The 19,998-nt window shown below is 31.9% G+C and overlaps 1 protein-coding gene across 1 annotated transcript in view; it reads left to right on the top strand.

The window, feature by feature from the left end:
- The window catches only part of Synj (synaptojanin), a 91,340-nt gene that overhangs the window by 55,388 nt on the left and 15,954 nt on the right, over positions 1 to 19,998 (top strand). The window contains exons 9-17 of the mRNA XM_076462699.1: positions 193 to 274; positions 471 to 623; positions 2,290 to 2,446; positions 8,772 to 8,954; positions 9,564 to 9,669; positions 10,470 to 10,610; positions 13,728 to 13,920; positions 16,080 to 16,238; positions 19,102 to 19,255. Coding sequence (XP_076318814.1) covers positions 193 to 274; positions 471 to 623; positions 2,290 to 2,446; positions 8,772 to 8,954; positions 9,564 to 9,669; positions 10,470 to 10,610; positions 13,728 to 13,920; positions 16,080 to 16,238; positions 19,102 to 19,255 — 1,328 coding nt within the window. The remainder of the gene's footprint in view (positions 1 to 192; positions 275 to 470; positions 624 to 2,289; positions 2,447 to 8,771; positions 8,955 to 9,563; positions 9,670 to 10,469; positions 10,611 to 13,727; positions 13,921 to 16,079; positions 16,239 to 19,101; positions 19,256 to 19,998) is intronic.

The raw sequence follows: 19,998 nt of genomic DNA, 5'->3' as shown, positions 1-19,998 counted from the left end.
GTAACTTTTGATATTTATGATGGTTGTAATTAGAGTTCCATGGTGTGTAAAATAATTTTTTTTATGTAGTTAATATATTCAAAACAGTGATTTATAGAGTAGGTTACATATAATTAAAAAGAATTACATTCTTAATAACAAATTAAAAGAAAACATAAAATGATGATTAGTGAAATGTTATTCTTTTGACAGACGTCAAACGGGATCTTTCCGTACCAACTGCTTGGATTGTCTTGATAGGACTAATGCAGTACAGACATTTGTTGCACTAGAGGTGGGTAGATTTCTTATTTTACATTTTTTTAAATAGAACTAGTGCAGGAAAGAATTATTGGTCTGAAAATAGTTGTTCAAAAATATTACAAATTTGAAAAAAAAGATATTTTTAATATGAATCTTTTAAAAACTATAAATTATTATTTTAGTAAGAACACAAGTTTTGTTCACTGTAATTATTTATTCTATTTTAGATACTTCCCAAACAACTTGAGAGCTTAGGTCTCATTGATAAATCTCAAATAGTAAATCGGTTTGTGGAGGTATTTCGTCAGATGTGGGTTCAGAATGGTGACCAAGTGAGTAAAATATATGCTGGAACTGGAGCACTTGAAGGAAAATCCAAGGTAAAAGTATACGAATACTAAATAAAAGAGTGTGTGTTAGACATTTATAGCAGTCAGTTGAAATTTGATAAGCAATGTATGAATTATAAAACAGTCAAAATCTAAAATAATTGTCTTAATGAAATTCGTAAATTACTCTCTTATTTATAACTGTGTTGAGAAGCTACATATGACATATGGTAGAACTTGTTTATTTTACCACAAGTATTTTTAAGGTGGACAATATCTATTTGTTTTCACAATTCTGTTTACCTTTGTGAATACAATAATTTGAGAAATATTTAACACAACTTTTTTCTTGGTATTTTATTGTTCCTGAAATAAAATTTCAGTTTTTTTGTTTCTAGAATGAATAAATGTTTTAATATGTTGGACCTCTGTTAAAGGAAACACTTAAAATATGACTTTCATCAATCTTCAATATATTAACAACAAACAATTAATAATTGCACAAAATTAGGAAAACAAATTTAAAGGTATATAAAAGTAATACTGAAAGCTAACTAAACTTTACAAGATTTGTATGTTTGATTGAGCAGTACATCACTGTAAATGCATACAGTGGGTACTACAGATGATATGTTTTAGTCCTTACTTATTTGGTTCATAGTGAAGTCCTAACCATTTACCAATGCAGTATCACCAAGGTAACTTGAGACTGGTGGAATGTATCACAGTCATTTCCAAGGAGAAACATTTGTGCAGTGTGATTGTTAAACATTGAGGAATCAAAATCATAACATTTTGATGAAGAGATTCTTTGATGTTTGCTACAAAATAGAAAAACTTACCTATAGAAAGTTTGGGACAACAGTGGTCTCTGAAATCATGCACAAGTAAATCTCTAATAATGTTCTTAACTACTTATTGCAGCACATTGCTGGCACAGATAGCTTAGCTGCTTTGTGCCATAAAACATCAAATGAACCAACCAACCAGCATTTTGCAGGTTGTAGTTACGAGATGACCCTCTAACTCGAAAATCCATTGTGATGAAAGGGGGCGTATCTCTTGGTTTCATTAATAATTTTAAAAGTTTGCGAAGGTAAACAAATTCAAAGGCTGTTTCATGAGAAAGATAGCCAAAGAAACTTGGATCAAGGAACCCCAGATTATACTGCATAATCTGGCTGCAGGATCAAGTATGATTTATGATGGAAGTAGTAGTTCCAAGGTGAGAAAGATAGCCAAAGAAACTTGGATCAAGAAACCCCAGATTATACTGCATAATCTGGCTGCAGGATCAAGTATGATTTATGATGGAAGTAGTAGTTCCAAGGATAATGTGGGAAACATTTCTATAAAGTGTGTTTATAATTCTAAGCGTATTGTTGTTGTTTTATATCATTACTGATTTGGTAGTGCTTTTCTTGCAGTTAATTATAAAGTAAGCTGTGAAAAAATGAAAGTTACAACTAAAACTTAATTCTACATGATGTATACATATGTGTTTCTTAGTTTTACATCAATCAAGTATGGATTTTAGACATAATTATTAATGGTAGTATTTCTGAAATGTGTCTCAAAAATTGATTTTTAAAGAACACTGACACGTTTAACATGTTTCTTCACATGAGTTTTAATTTTTTATATTAAACTCATCACAAAAATTTCTGCGCTACATGTATTTAAATTCTCATTTGGCAAATTGATTTTTTCTACTTAGTTGAAAGATGGATCCCGCTCTGTAGTGCGTACAATACAGAGCAATCTCTTAGACAATAGTAAACAAGAAGCTATTGATGTGCTACTTTTGGGAAGTGCTTTAAACAGTGAGCTTGCTGATCGTACCAGGGCCCTGCTTCCTATGCATGTGTTGCATGGTAAGTTTTGTAATTTAGAGTTTAAAGATTGTTTTTTCCAAAATATGTGTTTGGAATACTATTCCTTTGCAAATTTCAGCATGTTTTGTGTTTAATGGATAATGTAAATAGATTCTACGAAAAGAGAAAACTGCAGAAAACATACCTATAACTCTTTGTCTGTAGTTGATATCATTAAATGCAAGCATTTGGTGCACATGAGCTGGTAGGCATACTTACATAAGCTGCAAATGAAGGGTTAACATCTAATGCCTTGCTGTGTGAGTTTGTTGAGCTCACAATACATTCGTTTAACTGTACTAAATATCTTTTAGTATTTCAACAAATGTTTCATAAAGTTATGTGTTCTTGTTTATTTGAATGACTTTATCATTTTCATTGCAATTACAGGATATCATTACAATTACAGGATATCACAATGTTAATTAACCTTATCACTGCAGGTAGGTCAAAGGGACATGTCATGATGTTTTAAGAGTTATTTTCAAAATTTTATTAAGTAGCTTTGTCGTTACCTACATCAGAGGGATTCACATCAAAATGAAGGATATATTCCAAGTTTTGATATTATATATGTTTTAAACTTCAATTTAAAAGGAAATATAAATAAAAATAAATATTTTTTGTGTGTCACATAGCTTTTTCTTTTGTATTATTGTTCCTTTTATAATTAATTATGCTTGCCGCACAATGAGTGCAGTAGTTAATGAATTAGAAACTTGAACTGGAGATATTAACAAGTTAGAATAAAAATAAGAACCCACCCACTACCTCATTGATTTGCTGAGACAGTAGTTTGGCTCCTCCCACTAGTCCATTTTTTCAAAGCCTCTTGTCCACTCCCACCAACTTTTATTTTTCTAAGAGTTTACAACCAACAGAAAGAGCAGTTTCTTGTGTACATTAATCTTAGGTCTGTTTATCAACAGGTTGAAGATGAAATTCATAATTTCACCACAGGTATTGAAGTGTAATGACAAGTTTATGCTCTGAAGAGAAATGGGATTTTTTAAAATTCACTTGAAGGTTTTTTTTAGAGATTCTTCTAAATTACAGGTGTTTTGTGTGTACTAATGTAGTAAGTTGATATTTTTTAAACTTTTATGTGTATTTTAAGAGTAAAATAATAATATCTCTACACCTTCCATTCAAAAGAATAAACAAGGCTTAGCATGTGTGACACTTGAGTACAAAATCTTGTAATAACTGTGATGTGACACTTGAGTACAAAATCTTGTAATAACTGTGAGAACTTAATCTTTGTTTTTGAAGCTTATTTTCTTTGTGTTTAAAAAAAATAACTAAAATTTAAGCATTTGGGAATTAATAATATATATAAAAACATGTAAATTGTGGTAGTCAAAATTTCCCTGTATTGTACAGAATACTGGTATTATAGTTCGAGTTTTGTACTTCGACTTTGTAGGTTCATATACTATACTTTTGCATGCTGAATTTGTATTATTTTTCTAATTATCTAAATTGAGATAAAAGCAAATTATGCAACACCAGAACCTAAACAACCTGAAAAAAAGGAAGGTTTGTTTATAACATTTCAGAAAGATACAATACTCTACAAATTTCTGCAGAGTAAACTTGTGCTCAAATGATATACATCTCTAAAATGAATAACGTACATACAAATTATACGTGAATTAATATCAAGTTATATGCATTCTACCATAACAAAATATATACAAATGTTGACACAAGATAAAAGGAACAACCAAAATGAAGAGATGAAGAATGGGGGAGAAACATGCGTAATGTTCTGCACAGGAAAAACTATCAGTGAATGCAAGTTTATGTAAATATTTTACTAAAAACATTTTCAACATCTTAAACTGATGTTGACACGTTACTACTGTATGAATAAAGAAAGAAAACTTTAAAAATATATATCAATAAAAATTCTGTATAAAAAAAGAATTTCTGCTATACTTTGAAATACAAACATTAAAATATTTAGAAAAAAAACTGAACAGAGGAAGAGAACAGACACTTGAAGAGTGGCGATAGTGTGATACTTTTCAAAATATTTAAAACACAGAAATTCATTACACAGTTTACATTTGATTGTTACTTTATTTTCTGGGAGGTTCAGTCTGCATATCTACCTATGAGTTCTTACAGTTGGACCTGGTCTGCTTTGAAGAAGAGACTCAGTAAAATCTGTGGTTAGGTCCATTCTGAAGGTCTTCTAGGATAATACCAACTGATTGCCTTGTTGTTTGTACAAAATGCAAGCATATACAACTGTCAAGTCCAAAAGTTAAAAAAAATTATAACATTTTATTGTCCTTCATTCAGTAGAACAGTAGCTGAAATGTTGGTCATTGAGGTCTACCCCTCACATATACTTGTTGTAGTCCACAATCAACTATGGTTTTGTAATCTTGACATCCCTTCTTAAAGAAATGTTTCTTTTCTGTTACAGTTAACTTTAAACTGTATTTCAAGAAAAATAAAACTGTAGGTTTCAAGTAATTATAAAATTTTGTTAATATGACATTTCAAGATGTATTTGTTGATTTGTGAAATTAGAAATAATCTTAACTTTGATATTAAAAATATTTTAGTGGATGGTAGTTTATTTTATTTTGAAGGAAATGTTTTTGATTGTGTATAGATTATTTTTCACCATTCTTAGTTTTTGTTTTGTTACTGATCCAAAGAGAAGTGTTAGTTATTTTTTGAATGAAGTACAAACCTGTATATAAATGCACCCTGGAGTAGAAGCCAAAATAGCCTTTATGTAGAGATCCATCCTCTTGATATTCTTGTGTTATTACAATTTTTTGTTTTCTCGTGTTTAAACACGAAAAGCTAGAAACATGGAAATAATTAGTATTCCTATTAATACATCTAACATTCATAACAAAACTGTTCAACAAATCACTTTTTTTGTGAAGTTGGTGCATTGTCTTGAATGGTGCTTACCAACACCATTGTGTACAGTTCAGTGTTGAAGTATTTTTAAACTGCAGGACACCAAACAATGTTTCTTATTGACCTTGTTCTGTGTCAGTCTTGACAGCTACATCTCCATGATCAGTGAAACTATCATTATCAAACTTTGGTCATCTCCTGGGGAATTCTTGTCCCAGTCTCTTTTATTTCTCATTAGATTTTAAGAATTTGTGTCAATATCACAGAGTTCAAGAAAGTCTGCTCCAAAGATATCATGAGATATTCAAAAACTTCCAACCGCACTATATTCATTTGCCTCACCATTTTTGACACTTAGATTGTCTAAAACATTTGAAAATGATGAAGTGTTGCTGAATCCTGCAGCTGAAGCATTTCATTATCCTCTGGTGTTATCCCATTCCAAGCCCTGTTGATCCAGTAGATGGCACATGGTATTTACCCAGATCCTGAACTTTGTGTTGGTGAAGTTGTGATACCCTGGTTTTTGAGACAAATTTCTTGGAACTTATCTTTGACCATAAGCTGACCTTTATACCTCATATCAAGCAGCTACAAGTCAAATGTACAAGAGCACTGAACATCCTCCTTGTTCTCACTTCCACCACTTGGGAAGTGGATTGATGTTCTATGCCAAAGAAATATTGTGCTCTTATTCAATCAAAACTAGACTATGGGTAACTGGTCTTTGGCTCTGGTAGCACCTCATCCTTGAAGATGCTGGACCCATTCATCATCAGGGACTTTGACTCTGCACTGGGGCTTTCCACACTTCTCCAGTCCAGAACTTGTGCATAGAGTCTCCTCTACACCTGCCATTTGCAACTGTCTTTATTGTATGCTTCGAAACTTTGATCATTACCACAAAATCTCAACTGGGGTTGTGTTTTCCTTCTTCAGTGGGCCATGCTTTTTCAGAACAGATGATCTGCTATTGTTCCTTTTGGCCTTTGCATCCAGGTGCAGTTTGATGAATTGGGTCTGTCCTTGGATAAATTGCTGTATCTGCTGGTCAGCCCATTCCACCATGGCTTATTACAATCCCCAATTGTGACCTTTCTTTAAGTCATTTGAGAAAAGTACACACCTCTGATTGGAAATACTGCCTGTTATTTGTTGCACATCTTTTAAGCCATACTTTTATTCCCATTTATACGGATGGTTCGAAATCAGTTGACTGTGTGGACTATGCCATGGTTTGTTGTGGTTTGATGGTTGTGCACAGAATCCTCTCTACAGTTTCTGTGTTTACTACTAAACTGTATGCCATTTCTCTTGCCCTGGATCACATAGAAGCTAAGCAGCACTCGAATTGCACTATTTATACTGACTCACTTGCTCCTATACTGGCCTTGGAATTGCTTCATGTTAGTTCTCGCCGATATTCAAAACTCACTGGCCCATTTCTCTTTAATGTCTACTTTTGTCCAGTTCTTCTGGATACCAGGCTACTTTTATATTCATGGGAATGTGCTCGCCAACACTGTAGCTAAGTCTTGTCTGCTCTGGTGCTATCACTGCTTTGCTTGTTCCATACATGGACTAGGGTCCTGTATTGAAGGCTTAGCTCCATGCCAGTCGGCAGTCAACTTGAAATGAGCAACATGAAAACAAGCTTTTCCAAATAGAACCCTCTGTTGAACTTTGGCCATCTTGTTTCCATAAGAATCAGAAAGAGGAAGTTGTCCTAACAAGACTACACATTGGTCAGTTTTTTAACACATTGTTTTCTTTCATCTGGAAGCGATGCACCAGTGTATTGTCTGTGTGACTCTCAGGTAATAATAAGCCACATTTAATTGTCTTCTCATTGTTATAACTCTGAAGGATGGCACCATTTTAGACATGTTTTGTCCCAAGGTTTATCCATAATGTTGAACAGTGTCATTGTACGATGGTGACACTACCCACCTTACAAATGTTTTTAGTTTTTTAAAGGCCATTGACCTTTTTAATGATATTTAAGTTTTAGTTAATAAATTAGACCCTTTTTAATATGATTTCTTTTTACGAATTAAAGTACAACTAGTTCAATATGAAATTAGAGAATGGCTGTAATGTCAACTAGCTCAAAACCAGAACTGGAAAGGCCAACTAACGAGTAAGTTGTAATAATTAAAATTATGCTACAGAAAGTCTTTTAAAATTTGTATTATTTTACTTTCTGAAAAATGGCCATAATGTCAAATAACTTGAAACTAGGACTGGATAGGCCAAGTTCAGGTAACTAGTGCTGACTTTCGAACTTATCCATTAGTCATCCTGGTGAGTTAAGATAATTAAAATTATGCTGCAGAAAGTCCTTTACAACTTGTATTACTGTAATTTCTCTGTTACTGCTGTAAACTAGGTATAAAAACTGGATTTAATGCTATTTAAGTTTTTAACTCAAAAATTAAACTTTGTTTTGTTTTATCTTAATTTCATTTTATGAATTTTAATAATTTTACTTTTTACCAGATGTTTGGTGCAGATAGCCTTGTTGCTTTGCACCATAAAACAGCAAACAAACCAAACAATCCAGTAGATAGCATCGAGGATAGATACCTGGTTCAGCAATTGAGAGCCAGTCAGTTTTTTTGTACTTTCCCATTTTTGCAGTAACATACTCTAGCTAGAAACATATATATATTAAAATAATACACTATATAAAGACTTGGTTGATATTAAATACATACTTAAAGCCTGTTGAATGTTATTGTATTACACTGTAGTAGGAATAGAGCTATCATATACATGTACTTTAAGCATAATTGTGCATTCTTTTTCATTTATTATATTTACTGGAATATTATAAACACTCATAATTTATGTGTAAAGCTTGTATTTATGTTAGTTTTAATACCCATATCTATAGAGTAGGTAATTTTAGTAGTGGTAACTATAATAGCTAAATTTCTGTTGATGCACTTAGCATTTGGTGACATAGGTTATTTTTGTAACTCACCATTCAAGCATCAGAGTGTTTCTTTTTTAATGTTGCCATTATTCCAAAGCCCATGTTCATCCATTCCTTTTTAAAGCAAATTGAAAAATGTCTTCCAAATATGGCATTGTCATAAGTAATTTTGCTTAATTTCATTCCCATACAAGACTGTAAAACTTTAAGTTACCTTTCTTGCAATATGCCTTGGTTGTTGTAGATGGATAAATCATGAGTGCAAGCTGCTTTGGGATTATCAGTGATTGCAGTATGCAGACTAATGCAAACAGTCTTTTTAAACAGACAAAACAACTGACAGGGAGTTCTAATGGTGCAGGTAGGTGCTGATAAAGATTATGACTTAGCACATGAGTTACTTTTGCACATATGTATCTTTTGCGTATTCTTTGGGTTTTGGATTTTAGATTGTAAACAACATAAGAAGCATTTTTTACATTCTGCTCTTTATTTCAGTTCCAACAAACATCCTTCGAACCATGTGCAGTCGCCACCTGGAATACACTCATCCACAGAAAGTAAGAATTGCTGTGGCAACTTGGAATGTAAATGGAGGAAAACACTTTACTAGTGTTGTCTTTAAACACCAACCTCTTAGTGAATGGCTTTTGGATAATCGAAAATTAAAAAAGGCAAATGGTAAATGTTGAGATTTCACCATTTTTTCTAGAATGCAAAAACAGTTCTGTAAGGTTAAGAGTGTACTTATTAACAGAGCAAATAAGTTTTGTGAGCATTTACATATGTACATGAGTATGTTTTATGGATATGCTTATTATTTTGGTTTTGTATGTGACTTTTAGTCTGTAGTAAAGTTTATTATTGCTATGACTAGACGTTGACGAAGTGTCAAGGCAGAAAAGGTTTAAACTGTGTAATTATTTTAACAAGAATGATTACAACACATGAACAGATCTTCTCTAGTTTATGTCTTAGAATGACCAACAGTTTTGCAGATGAAAAAGGTCATTTATTTATTCCCATGGTAAACATTTAATACTTCCTTAATTCAATATTAAATATGGCATGTCTTCAACTTATTACATGTGATTTGAGACATAATTTTCAAATATCCTATTCAGCATTATTTGTCAAAGTGATTACTGATGACTAAAAAACAAGGAACAAAAACCTGTGTTAGAAATGTTAAAATGTTGTCTACTCTTCACCATTTCTTAGTTTTTGACAAATGTTCTCATAGCATTGTAATAACACAACTTTCCTGATTAAGTGTTTTTAATCCCTCAGCTTTAGTGGATTTAACAGTGGAAGAAGATGACACCCCCGTTGATATTTTTGCTATTGGATTTCAAGAAATAGTTGACCTGAATGCATCCAATATCATGGGAGCCAGGTGAATTTTTTTTATTTTTTGTTGTTGTTGCTGCTGTTTTTGTCATTTTGTTCTGTAGAAGTTGATCCTGTAAAGAAACACAAAAATAAAACAACTGGTGATGCAGTCACTTATGAAGTTTAGTGAGACTAGGCAGTCAGAATGCTTGACTCGCAGTCTGCTGGTTGTGGGTGGGAATCCTTGTCCCGCTAAACATGTCTACACTTTCAACCATGGGGTATTATATGTGATGGTCAATCCCACTATTTCATTGGTAAAGGAGTTGGCAAGTGGGTGGTGATGACTAGCACAGGTAGCCTTCATGTAGCTTTGCAGCCAAACCAATCCAGTTCCTTATGTTGATATCTTGATCTTTCAGCAGGTGTTGTACAATTAATATTGCTTGAGATTTGAATGTTATCTGACTCAGTACTAAATCTTCAAAGAGTAACACAGTAGATTAACAGTGTTTATTAAAATTTATTATGATATATTAGTAATGTTTGTCTTATAGCAATAAAGATGAAACTGTAACCCATGTGTTAATTTTTTACAAACTGTAAAACATATTAGTTTAAAACCTTATGAACAAAACAGAATTTTAGAATAAGTTGAAATTGAAATAAAACTTGAAATTACCATTGTCTAAAGGCAACCTATGTAGTTCTGTGTGTATGTTAAGGACAAATCATAGAATCCTCAGTTTGTTCAAACCACATAGAATATATTTCCAATTACACAGTAATTATAAGTAATAAGCATATTAGTGTCTGTATTTATACAAGGGTAAATGTTTATAGGTGGGCTTTCTTTTTTTACAGCACAGCCAATCAAAGGGAATGGCTTGTTGAGTTGCAGAAGACCATCTGTCGTGACCAGAAATACGTCATTCTTACCTCTGGCCAGTTGGTGGGGGTTTGTTTGTTTGTATTTGTTAGATCTCACCTTACTCCTTATATTAGGTAAGATGAGAAATTTGGTCTACTTTAAGGTAGTTCAGATAGCGGTTTCTTTTTTAATGTTGGTTGTAGTTTGTGAATATTGTAGTTTTGAGAGCCAGTTGTCTCTCTGTACTTTCCCATTTGTGGAATAATGTACTGTAGATTGTATATTACAATAATTCACTGTATGAAGATTTGGTTGATGTTAAAGAAGTAGACACATACAAACAGATCAATGACACAACACAAGGAAAAGATGAAATATTTCTATTAAAAACAAAGTTGCTTTTCTACAAGTAGTTATAATTCCTATTGATTTCTTTACAACTCCTTTGGATTGTACTTGTAACATTAAAATGTATTATTATCTCATTCTCTGAGGTAGCGGTGTTTATTCCTGAACTTTATTGTAGTTTTGGTAATTTCTTTATGATATTATGGTAGAATTCTTTACTGTCTGATATCATGTTCATTCATTTAATGTGTGTGTTTTTCTTATAGCAAAACCACATCGAGCTATCTGCCGTGTTCACCGAGAGGAATCAGACCCCTGATTTTAGCATTTTAAATTTGTAGCTTTACTCCTGTCCCAGTGAGGGACTCGCCCTTTAGTAAAAGTCAAAAATTGCTTGCATAATAAGTTTAGGTTTGCTGCCTTCAGTTGCATAATTTAGTCATTTTGATGTATGTAACTGCAGCACACACTTTACAGACATCCAGCATTCTAAACATGTGGGATAAATTTAATAGATTCTCTTATATTCACTACTTTGATGTTTTCTGGGATGATATTGAGGGAAACCTTATACACAAGAAAGTATAGTTCATACAGATTCATTGTCATGGCTGAACAGTAAAGTACAGTTGCTGAAGGTAATGGTGAATGTCAAAGATGCTCCACAACAAAAGTTTTTTTTCTGTGAAAGCACATTATCCTGTTAACTTTCACTAGTGATGTGATTATCGTATGATGTACACTACATAAAGCAATGAGAGTGATGTGATTATCGTATGATGTACACTACATAAAGCAATGAGAGTGATGTGATTATCGTATGATGTACACTACATAAAGCAATGAGAGTGATGTGATTATCATTATGATGTACACTACATAAAGCAATGAGAGTGATGTGATTATCGTATGATGTACACTACATAAAGCAATGAGAGTGATGTGATTATCGTATGATGTACACTACATAAAGCAATGAGAGTGATGTGATTATCGTATGATGTACACTACATAAAGCAATGAGAGTGATGTGATTATCGTTATGATGTACACTACATAAAGCAATGAGAGTGATGTGATTATCGTATGATGTACACTACATAAAGCAATGAGAGTGATGTGATTATCGTATGATGTACACTACATAAAGCAATGAGAGTGATGTGATTATCGTATGATGTACACTACATAAAGCAATGAGAGTGATGTGATTATCGTATGATGTACACTACATAAAGCAATGAGAGTGATGTGATTATCGTATGATGTACACTACATAAAGCAATGAGAGTGATGTGATTATCGTATGATGTACACCACATAAAGCAATGAGAGTGATGTGATTATCGTATGATGTACACTACATAAAGCAATGAGAGAGCTTTGTGATTCTCCTGGGATGTGGCTTGGCATGGCCAGGTGCCTAAGAAACTTGACTCCTAATCTGAGGGTTGTGGGTTTGAATCCCTATCACACCAAATGTGGTTGTCCTTTCAGCCATAGGAGCATTATAATGTGAAGGTCAATCTCACTATTCGTTGGTAAAAGAGTAGCCCAAAAGTTGGTGGTGGTTGGTGATGACCAGTTGCCTTTTCTCTAGTCTTACACTGCTAAATTAGAGACAGCTAGCGCAGATTCTGTGTACTTAACTGTTTTGAATTTTTCCCAATGACTCTTCAATCCAATTTTTTGAAATTGTCCTTTGAATTATTTTCAATTACATAATGTAGTAATTTTTTCTTAAGATTGTGTGACATTATTGATTAAGCTAGTATTATTTATTTTCAAAACAAAAAATTATTGAAATGTAACAACAATGAATAAAACATCACGAGGATCAAGTAATAAAATCAGTAAATGGTTTGGGTGTTATTTATGAATTTGATTTAAAATTACCATTTTAATTTGTATAATATATGAAACAAGAGGTTTTAAGATAAACATTAAATTTCATTAGTAACATCACCTTAAGGAGTAATGCGTTACTGTAACACCTGATTATTAGCTTTGCATTAATTTTTTACAAGAATATATTTTGTTTTACTGATACATATATCTCAGTTCATTATTCATACCACAGAAATTAATGTGATTATCCATGAATAAGAGCATTTTAAACAATGATATGTGCCAACAGTTTTTGCATTTCTGGAAACTTTGACAAAGAGAATGTGCAGTAAACATATGTATGTTATTTTGCTCAGTATTTTGAAATATCTGGAACTATGAGGCAGAAAACCTTTGATCTTATGGATTCTCTAATATATATTTTTGGCATTCAACATGTGTTATTTTACATATAATTGTTGCCTGGCACAGCCTGGTGGATTGAATGCTTAACTCACGGTCTAAATGAACAAGCTTACTCTTTTAGTCTTGTGGTCTTTGTAATGTGATAGTCAATCCCAATATTTTGTGATAAAGAGTTAGCAGTTTACATTACTGGACAGTTACCTTCCTGTGGCTAGCAGTTCAAAAGTAGGAACAGCAGTAGATAGTTTGAGTCTTTTTGCCATAAACAAAAATTCCCTATTGTATTGTTATTTAAGAGCTCAGGAATTTTCTGTTTTTGTTTCTTTTCGTTTTTATCAAGTATCATGACAGATGAATGCAAATTTAAAAAAAGGATTGTTTACAATTTTTAAAATATAACAACTTGAATATTTAACTTGTGTATATTTTTAAAGTATTATGAAAAGTTTTCTGTGCGTTATAGATCAACATTTTGATGCTTTCAAAGGAAGCTTCTTTATCCTGGTATTGAACACTCCCAGTAAGATCATGATGTATATTATTCTGAGTATTAAACAAACAGATCAGTTAATGTCTAGCATTTAGTATTTTTAGTAAAATGATAATGTGTGATACAATCTTGTTCTTTGATGGATTTTTGTTTGTTTCAGAGACGTAGCAGTGGATTTAGTAAAGACAGGTCTAGGGGGAGCCACTGGTAACAAAGGAGCTGTTGCGATTCGTATGCTTTTTCACAGTACATCCATCTGTTTTGTGTGTGCTCACTTTGCTGCAGGACAGTCTCAGTGGGCTGAGAGAAATGCAGATTATTCAGAAATCACCAGAAAAATTTCATTCCCAATGGTGAGAAATCTTTGTAAAACTTAACACATTTGAATCAAAAAGAGTAGAATTTAAATCAGATTTCCATGAACCAGAAAAATAAACTTTTCCACATTACAGAAAATGAAATAAGGGAAAACTATACAGAAGCAAAATCCAAAATTTAAAATATAAAATATTTTATAGTTGCACGAAAGAAGAAAATATCTATTCTTTGTCCAGTACAGTTGTCACTTTAAAGATAAGTTTATCCTAAATATACATGTGTTTTGCTCTTGTACAGCTTAGACTATAGCAGTATTTAGTAATACTGAACAGAGATTTGACAGTGTGCAACAGGAAGAAAATTTGCATTGTGTATATTTACTTTTTGTTGTATATACATGTAAAGTTAATTTACCAACTTTGATCAGGAAAATTTGAGCATTTTTGTTAGGGAATATTTTGTAATGTCAGGCAAATGAATATAACAAGTTTTATGTGGGAAATTTAAGCTCATGGTTTTTATTTGGTATATTTTTAGTTAATGACATGTAGTAGGGAGACTTGTTAGGTTGGTGTTAATTTAGTTAATAACATGTAGTAGGGAGACTTGTTAGGTTGGTGTTAATTTAGTTAATAACATGTAGTAGGGAGAGTTGTTAGGTTGGTGTTAATTTAGTTAATAACATGTAGTAGGGAGACTTGTTAGGTTGGTGTTAATTTAGTTAATAACATGTAGTAGGGAGACTTGTTAGGTTGGTGTTAATATAGTTAATAACATGGAGACTTGTTAGGTTGGTGTTAATATAGTTAATAACATGGAGACTTGTTAGGTTGGTGTTAATTTAGTTAAATGGAACTTGTTAGGTTGGTGTTAATTTAGTAACATGGAAACTTGTTAGGTTGGTGTTAATTTAGTTAATAACATGGAGACTTGTTAGGTTGGTGTTAATTTAGTTAATAACATGGAGACTTGCTAGGTTGGTGTTAATTTAGTTAATAACATGGAGACTTGTTAGGTTGGTTTTAATTTAGTTAATAACATGGAGACTTGTTAGGTTGGTGTTAATTTAGTTAATAACATGGAGACTTGTTAGGTTGGTGTTAATTTAGTTAATTATGGAGACTTGTTAATGGTGTTAATTTAGTTAATAACATGGAGACTTGTTAGGGTGGTGTTAATTTAGTTAATAACATGGAGACTTGTTAGGTTGGTGTTAATTTAGTTAATAACATGGAGACTTGTTAGGTTGGTGTTAATTTAGTTAATAACATGGAGACTTGTTAGGTTGGTGTTAATTTAGTTAATAACATGTAGACTTGTTAGGTTGGTGTTAATTTAGTTAATAACATGGAGACTTGTTAGGTTGGTGTTAATATGTCTTCAGATAAAACTTTCTTTGTTATTTACTTCTAAACACTTTATTATACAGGGGGGACCGTAAGTCCCTACCCATCCATATATCTTATGTATCCAGTGTATCTGTGTGCTGTCCCTCGTTCTCGCTGCATAATATTATGCGATGCCATGTTCTGCGAGACATTTTCAAGTGTAAATGGGCTTACATTGGCCATATTTCTCTGAAAAAAAAGAAAAAATTTATAATACATGCATAATTGAATATAACATAATAACATATGGATGGGTAGGGACTTATGGGCCACCCTGTAATGGATCTTTGTTAATTAGCAAGTAAAATCTATACTAACCACAGAAAATTACAGCATTTTGCCAAGCTTATATGATTCCTGCCAATTTTGAAAAACAAATGAACTACAGAAAAGGGTGGGGCATGATCTGCCACGTTATATATATCCATTTTATGAAAGAATGTTACTGTGGACTGTATTTAGAAGTTATGTTTATCTGCCCATATTCTCAACACTATTAGCATAAAGAATGTTACTGTGGACTGTATTTAGAAGTGATGTTTATCTGCCCATATTCTCAACACTATTAGCATAAAGAATGTTACTGTGGACTGTATTTAGAAGTGATGTTTATCTGCTCATATTCTCAACACTATTAGCATAAATGTTACTGTGGACTGTATTTAGAAGTGATGTTTATCTGCCCATATTATCAACACTATTAGCAATTGATCCACAATAAATGAAATCTATTTTTTCTAAATATTCTTTGTAGTTTGAGTTAATCATTTATAGTAGTGTGTAGTAAATATTAAAGATCTGTTCAGGGACGAACACTGAACTCCCATGACTACGTGTTCTGGTGTGGAGACTTTAACTACAGAATTGATATGAGTATTGAAGAGGTGAAAGAACTGATTCGACAGCAGAACTGGTCAGCTTTATTGGAATCTGACCAACTAAAAACTCAGCAACAAGCTGGTCAGGTATGCTCTCTCTCAGCCTAACATGGTGCAAAATTATATCAGAATTCTTTGTATTTTAAAAATATTAATACAACTACTGTTCAAAATGTAATTCAAAAATTAAAACAGATTAAGATATTACCCTCTCTCTTTGGGCAGGTCAAAGTTAGTAGTTCATGGTTTTTACATTCAAAAATTAATTGCAGTACCTTATTATTGTAGAGTACAAATAAACTTGGCATGAAAACAAAGTTGATAAATCAAGTTATTATATAAGTTTAAAGCTTTTTATTTCATAAGAGAATATTAAAAATTCTCAGTTTTCCACTATATGAAAATTGTGACATTTGCTTCATAGGTTTACCCTCTTCCTTAATTTATTTACTGTCTCTAAATTACTTGTTATAACATGGTTATTACAAAACATAATCTTTATAGTCTTCAAACTTATTCATTGATGGAGATAGAAGCAAGAAAATCAGACCCACTTGCCTCATCTACTATCATATCATATTTTTTCACAAATATCCAATAAGTCACTCTGAAATCTAATTATTTATACCCAGTGAAAGGTTTTAAGTTTTAATCTGTCAAATGATGTATTGTTTTTTGTACAGAGATTTATCTATTTTCCTTCCAAATCAAACTTTATTTCCATGGGATAAGGAATAATAATAATAAAAAAGTCTTCACAAGTATATGAGTAGTTTGTGTATAACTTAATTTGATAAAATGATGTGAGGAACACATTTGCAGAGTGATTTACAATTTGTGTGGTATATTAGGTGTGTTCAATGGGAAAGGAAACAATAAAAACGTGTACTGTTACAAGCTCTAAGTTATTAAGGATAAACAACTGTGGTGTTCTGTTGCAATTTGTATTCATAATAACAAGAAAATTGTTAATTTAAATTTGTTTCCTCTTTTTTATGATTGTTACGAGGTTGGTCAAATTGACCAAATGCATATAGAGTTAAGGCAGGGCAAATGACCAAATGCATAAAAATATAAAGTTTTACTGAGAAAAAAATTGAAATTTAATTAGGAAGTTTTAGAGATAATGCAATTAAAATTTGACAATTTTCAGGTAAAGATAGGTTTTTATTATCTTAACAACAAGAAAATCACTTGGAACAGTCAACATATACATTCATGGAGAAATGTTTAGTAAAAATGCTTCATTAAAAATGATCTAATTTTTCTACAAAGACATGTAATATTTATTGAAATTTTATGAAGATACACAATGTACATTATATGATATATATTAAGTTATAATTAGCCATGACCTGCAAAATATTTGCTGTAGTTTTCATGCCCTTTGCTTGAATTTTCTGTACATTATCATTTTCACACATGCTAGTTAAGCTATGCATTATGTTTTAGATTGATAAATCCTGGTCTGTTTGAAAAAATTTACACAGTCAGACAAACAAACTCGCATATATGTAACTTTACTCAATAAAACTGTGCATAAATTAAACAGTAAATAAAGTAATAGTGTTTATAATAGTATATAGAGTATGGAAGAGTTAATAGCATTGAGTGTATGACACAGTTTTATGAGTTCAATTGAACACAAAAAATAAAATTCATAGTAAAGAAAAAGCAGGTTTAAAGTGTCTCAAACAAACTGAAGCTAAGTTATTGAAAAATAAAATAAATGTGAAGTTCAAATGTAGACCAACTTTGGTGAATATTCAGAAATGCATGTTCATAAAATGATGACCGTATGGTTTTGAATGAACCAAGCATGCATATTTTAGTTGTTTTTTTTTAGGAAATTATATGCAGAGTGAGTGTTTTTTCTGAGAAATATTTCACAAATGAAAAACTAAAGCTGAAATCGAAACCAGTCTTCACCCAATGTCAACAACACTTGGCCAACATGTGACATACTTATTACATTAAAAAGTTTAATTAAGTAAAAACAGATTAGGTGATGCTGAATATAAAAACCAGTATTGAATCTTGACTCCTCGAACAAAGATCTTTCTAAAGATGTGACACTTGTAATGTTTGATTGAGAAATTTATAAGAAAAGTTCTAGACAGAGAAATGCAAGTGTGTTATTAAATAGATATGGAAATGCTGAGGATAAATCTGGTATCACAAACTAAGTTGAATCAACTTAGCCCAGAGCAAGAGAGTTAAGCAGTTAAGGTGACTAAAACATTTTATTTTCAAAATTGTTTTAAGATTTTTTTCTTATCAAATGATGTAAATGTTTAGAATTAAATCAGTTTAATTATGCAATTTAATTTTGAAATCAAAATCTCTGTGGATTTAGTTGCAGTGTTTTTTTGTTTTTTTTGTTCTAGAAATGAAATTTACCATTGATTTATTTAAGAAGAAAAAAAGAAAAATTTCTATAATATATTTGTTTTTAATGATAAAATTTACTTGTTTATTGGCCTGGCATGGCCAGGTGGTTAAAGCACTCGATTTGTAATCTGAAGGTCGTGGGTTTGAATCCCTGTCACACCAAATGTGCTTGCCCTTTCAGCCATGGGGGCATTATAATGTGATGGTCAATCCCACTAATCCAATTATTCGTTGGTAAAAGAGTAGCCCAAGAGATGGCAGTGGATGGTGATGACCAGTTGCCTTCCCTCTAGTCTTACACTACTAAATTAGAGACGGCTAGTGCAGATAGCCCTCGTGTAGCTATGCATAAAATAGAAACAAACAATAAATTGTGTTATTGTTTGTACATTGAAATATATTTGTATTAAAAAAGAAACTAAGTGTGCCAATCTTGTTGACAAGTGTCAAAATTGGATACACATTGATATGTATTTAACTTCTAAATCTAAAGTACAATTTAACTCAATGTAGCTTTGTGTGAAATTGAAAAACAAAAAAATTCTCATTTATTTTCCAGACATTTAAGCATTTTATAGAAGGTGACATAGACTTTCCCCCTACTTACAAGTATGATATATTTTCTGATGATTATGACACAAGCGAAAAGAATCGTATACCAGCATGGACAGACAGAGTACTATTTAGAAAACGAAGATTTGTGAGAGAAACTGGTAGGTTTTATTAAATCACATCTTTTTTGTCAATTATACTTGCATGTTAAAATAATATATAAATGTTAAGTGTATTTGTTTTATAAAAAAAAAAGAGTGGACCTTTGCATCTACATAAAAAAATTAAGTAATTTATGTGAAAGTCAAGGGTTTCTTAAAGAAGAAAACTATAATCAATGATAATGGATTAGTTAGACTGTTTTTAGAATATTGGGGTGGTGGTTTGAACCTTTCCACCCTGGCTTCTCTCCTAGTACAAATTATGCACTGTGTCCCTTAAAGGTGACCTGCACTATTTTGTTTAATTTTTCTATCATCACTCAAACCTTGATAATTAATTTACACTTTCTGGAATGAGAAGATGCACTTCATACAGTTTTGAAACAGTGGCAGATTGTGGATCTAGAAGCAAACAGATGAATGATTTGTCTGCTGTGGTCTAAGTACGTGGTGAGTATTTTGCTATCAGTTGTGTGGCTAATCTGTGAAGTATCTGTACATTTGTTTACCCATGAATTTTAAAAGATAAGTTAACCACACGCTGTGTTCCATCATGATATCAGTCTCTACAATAAAGCATGTCTTGTTTCAATGTTAACAATAATAAAATTTTGGAATGCTCACCAAGATGTTTAACTCCAGCTAGGAAACTTAAATTCAAATACTAGATCGTAATTGTGATTTTCTGGCCAAGATTTTCAAACAATAATGGAGATGAGTTGCACCAGGCATCTTTTATAAAC

Source organism: Tachypleus tridentatus, chromosome 1, assembly GCF_004210375.1.
Source record: "Tachypleus tridentatus isolate NWPU-2018 chromosome 1, ASM421037v1, whole genome shotgun sequence".
Lineage (NCBI taxonomy): Eukaryota > Metazoa > Arthropoda > Merostomata > Xiphosura > Limulidae > Tachypleus > Tachypleus tridentatus.
Note: the sequence above shows the minus strand (reverse complement) of the source record. Positions and strands in the feature narration are given on the sequence as shown.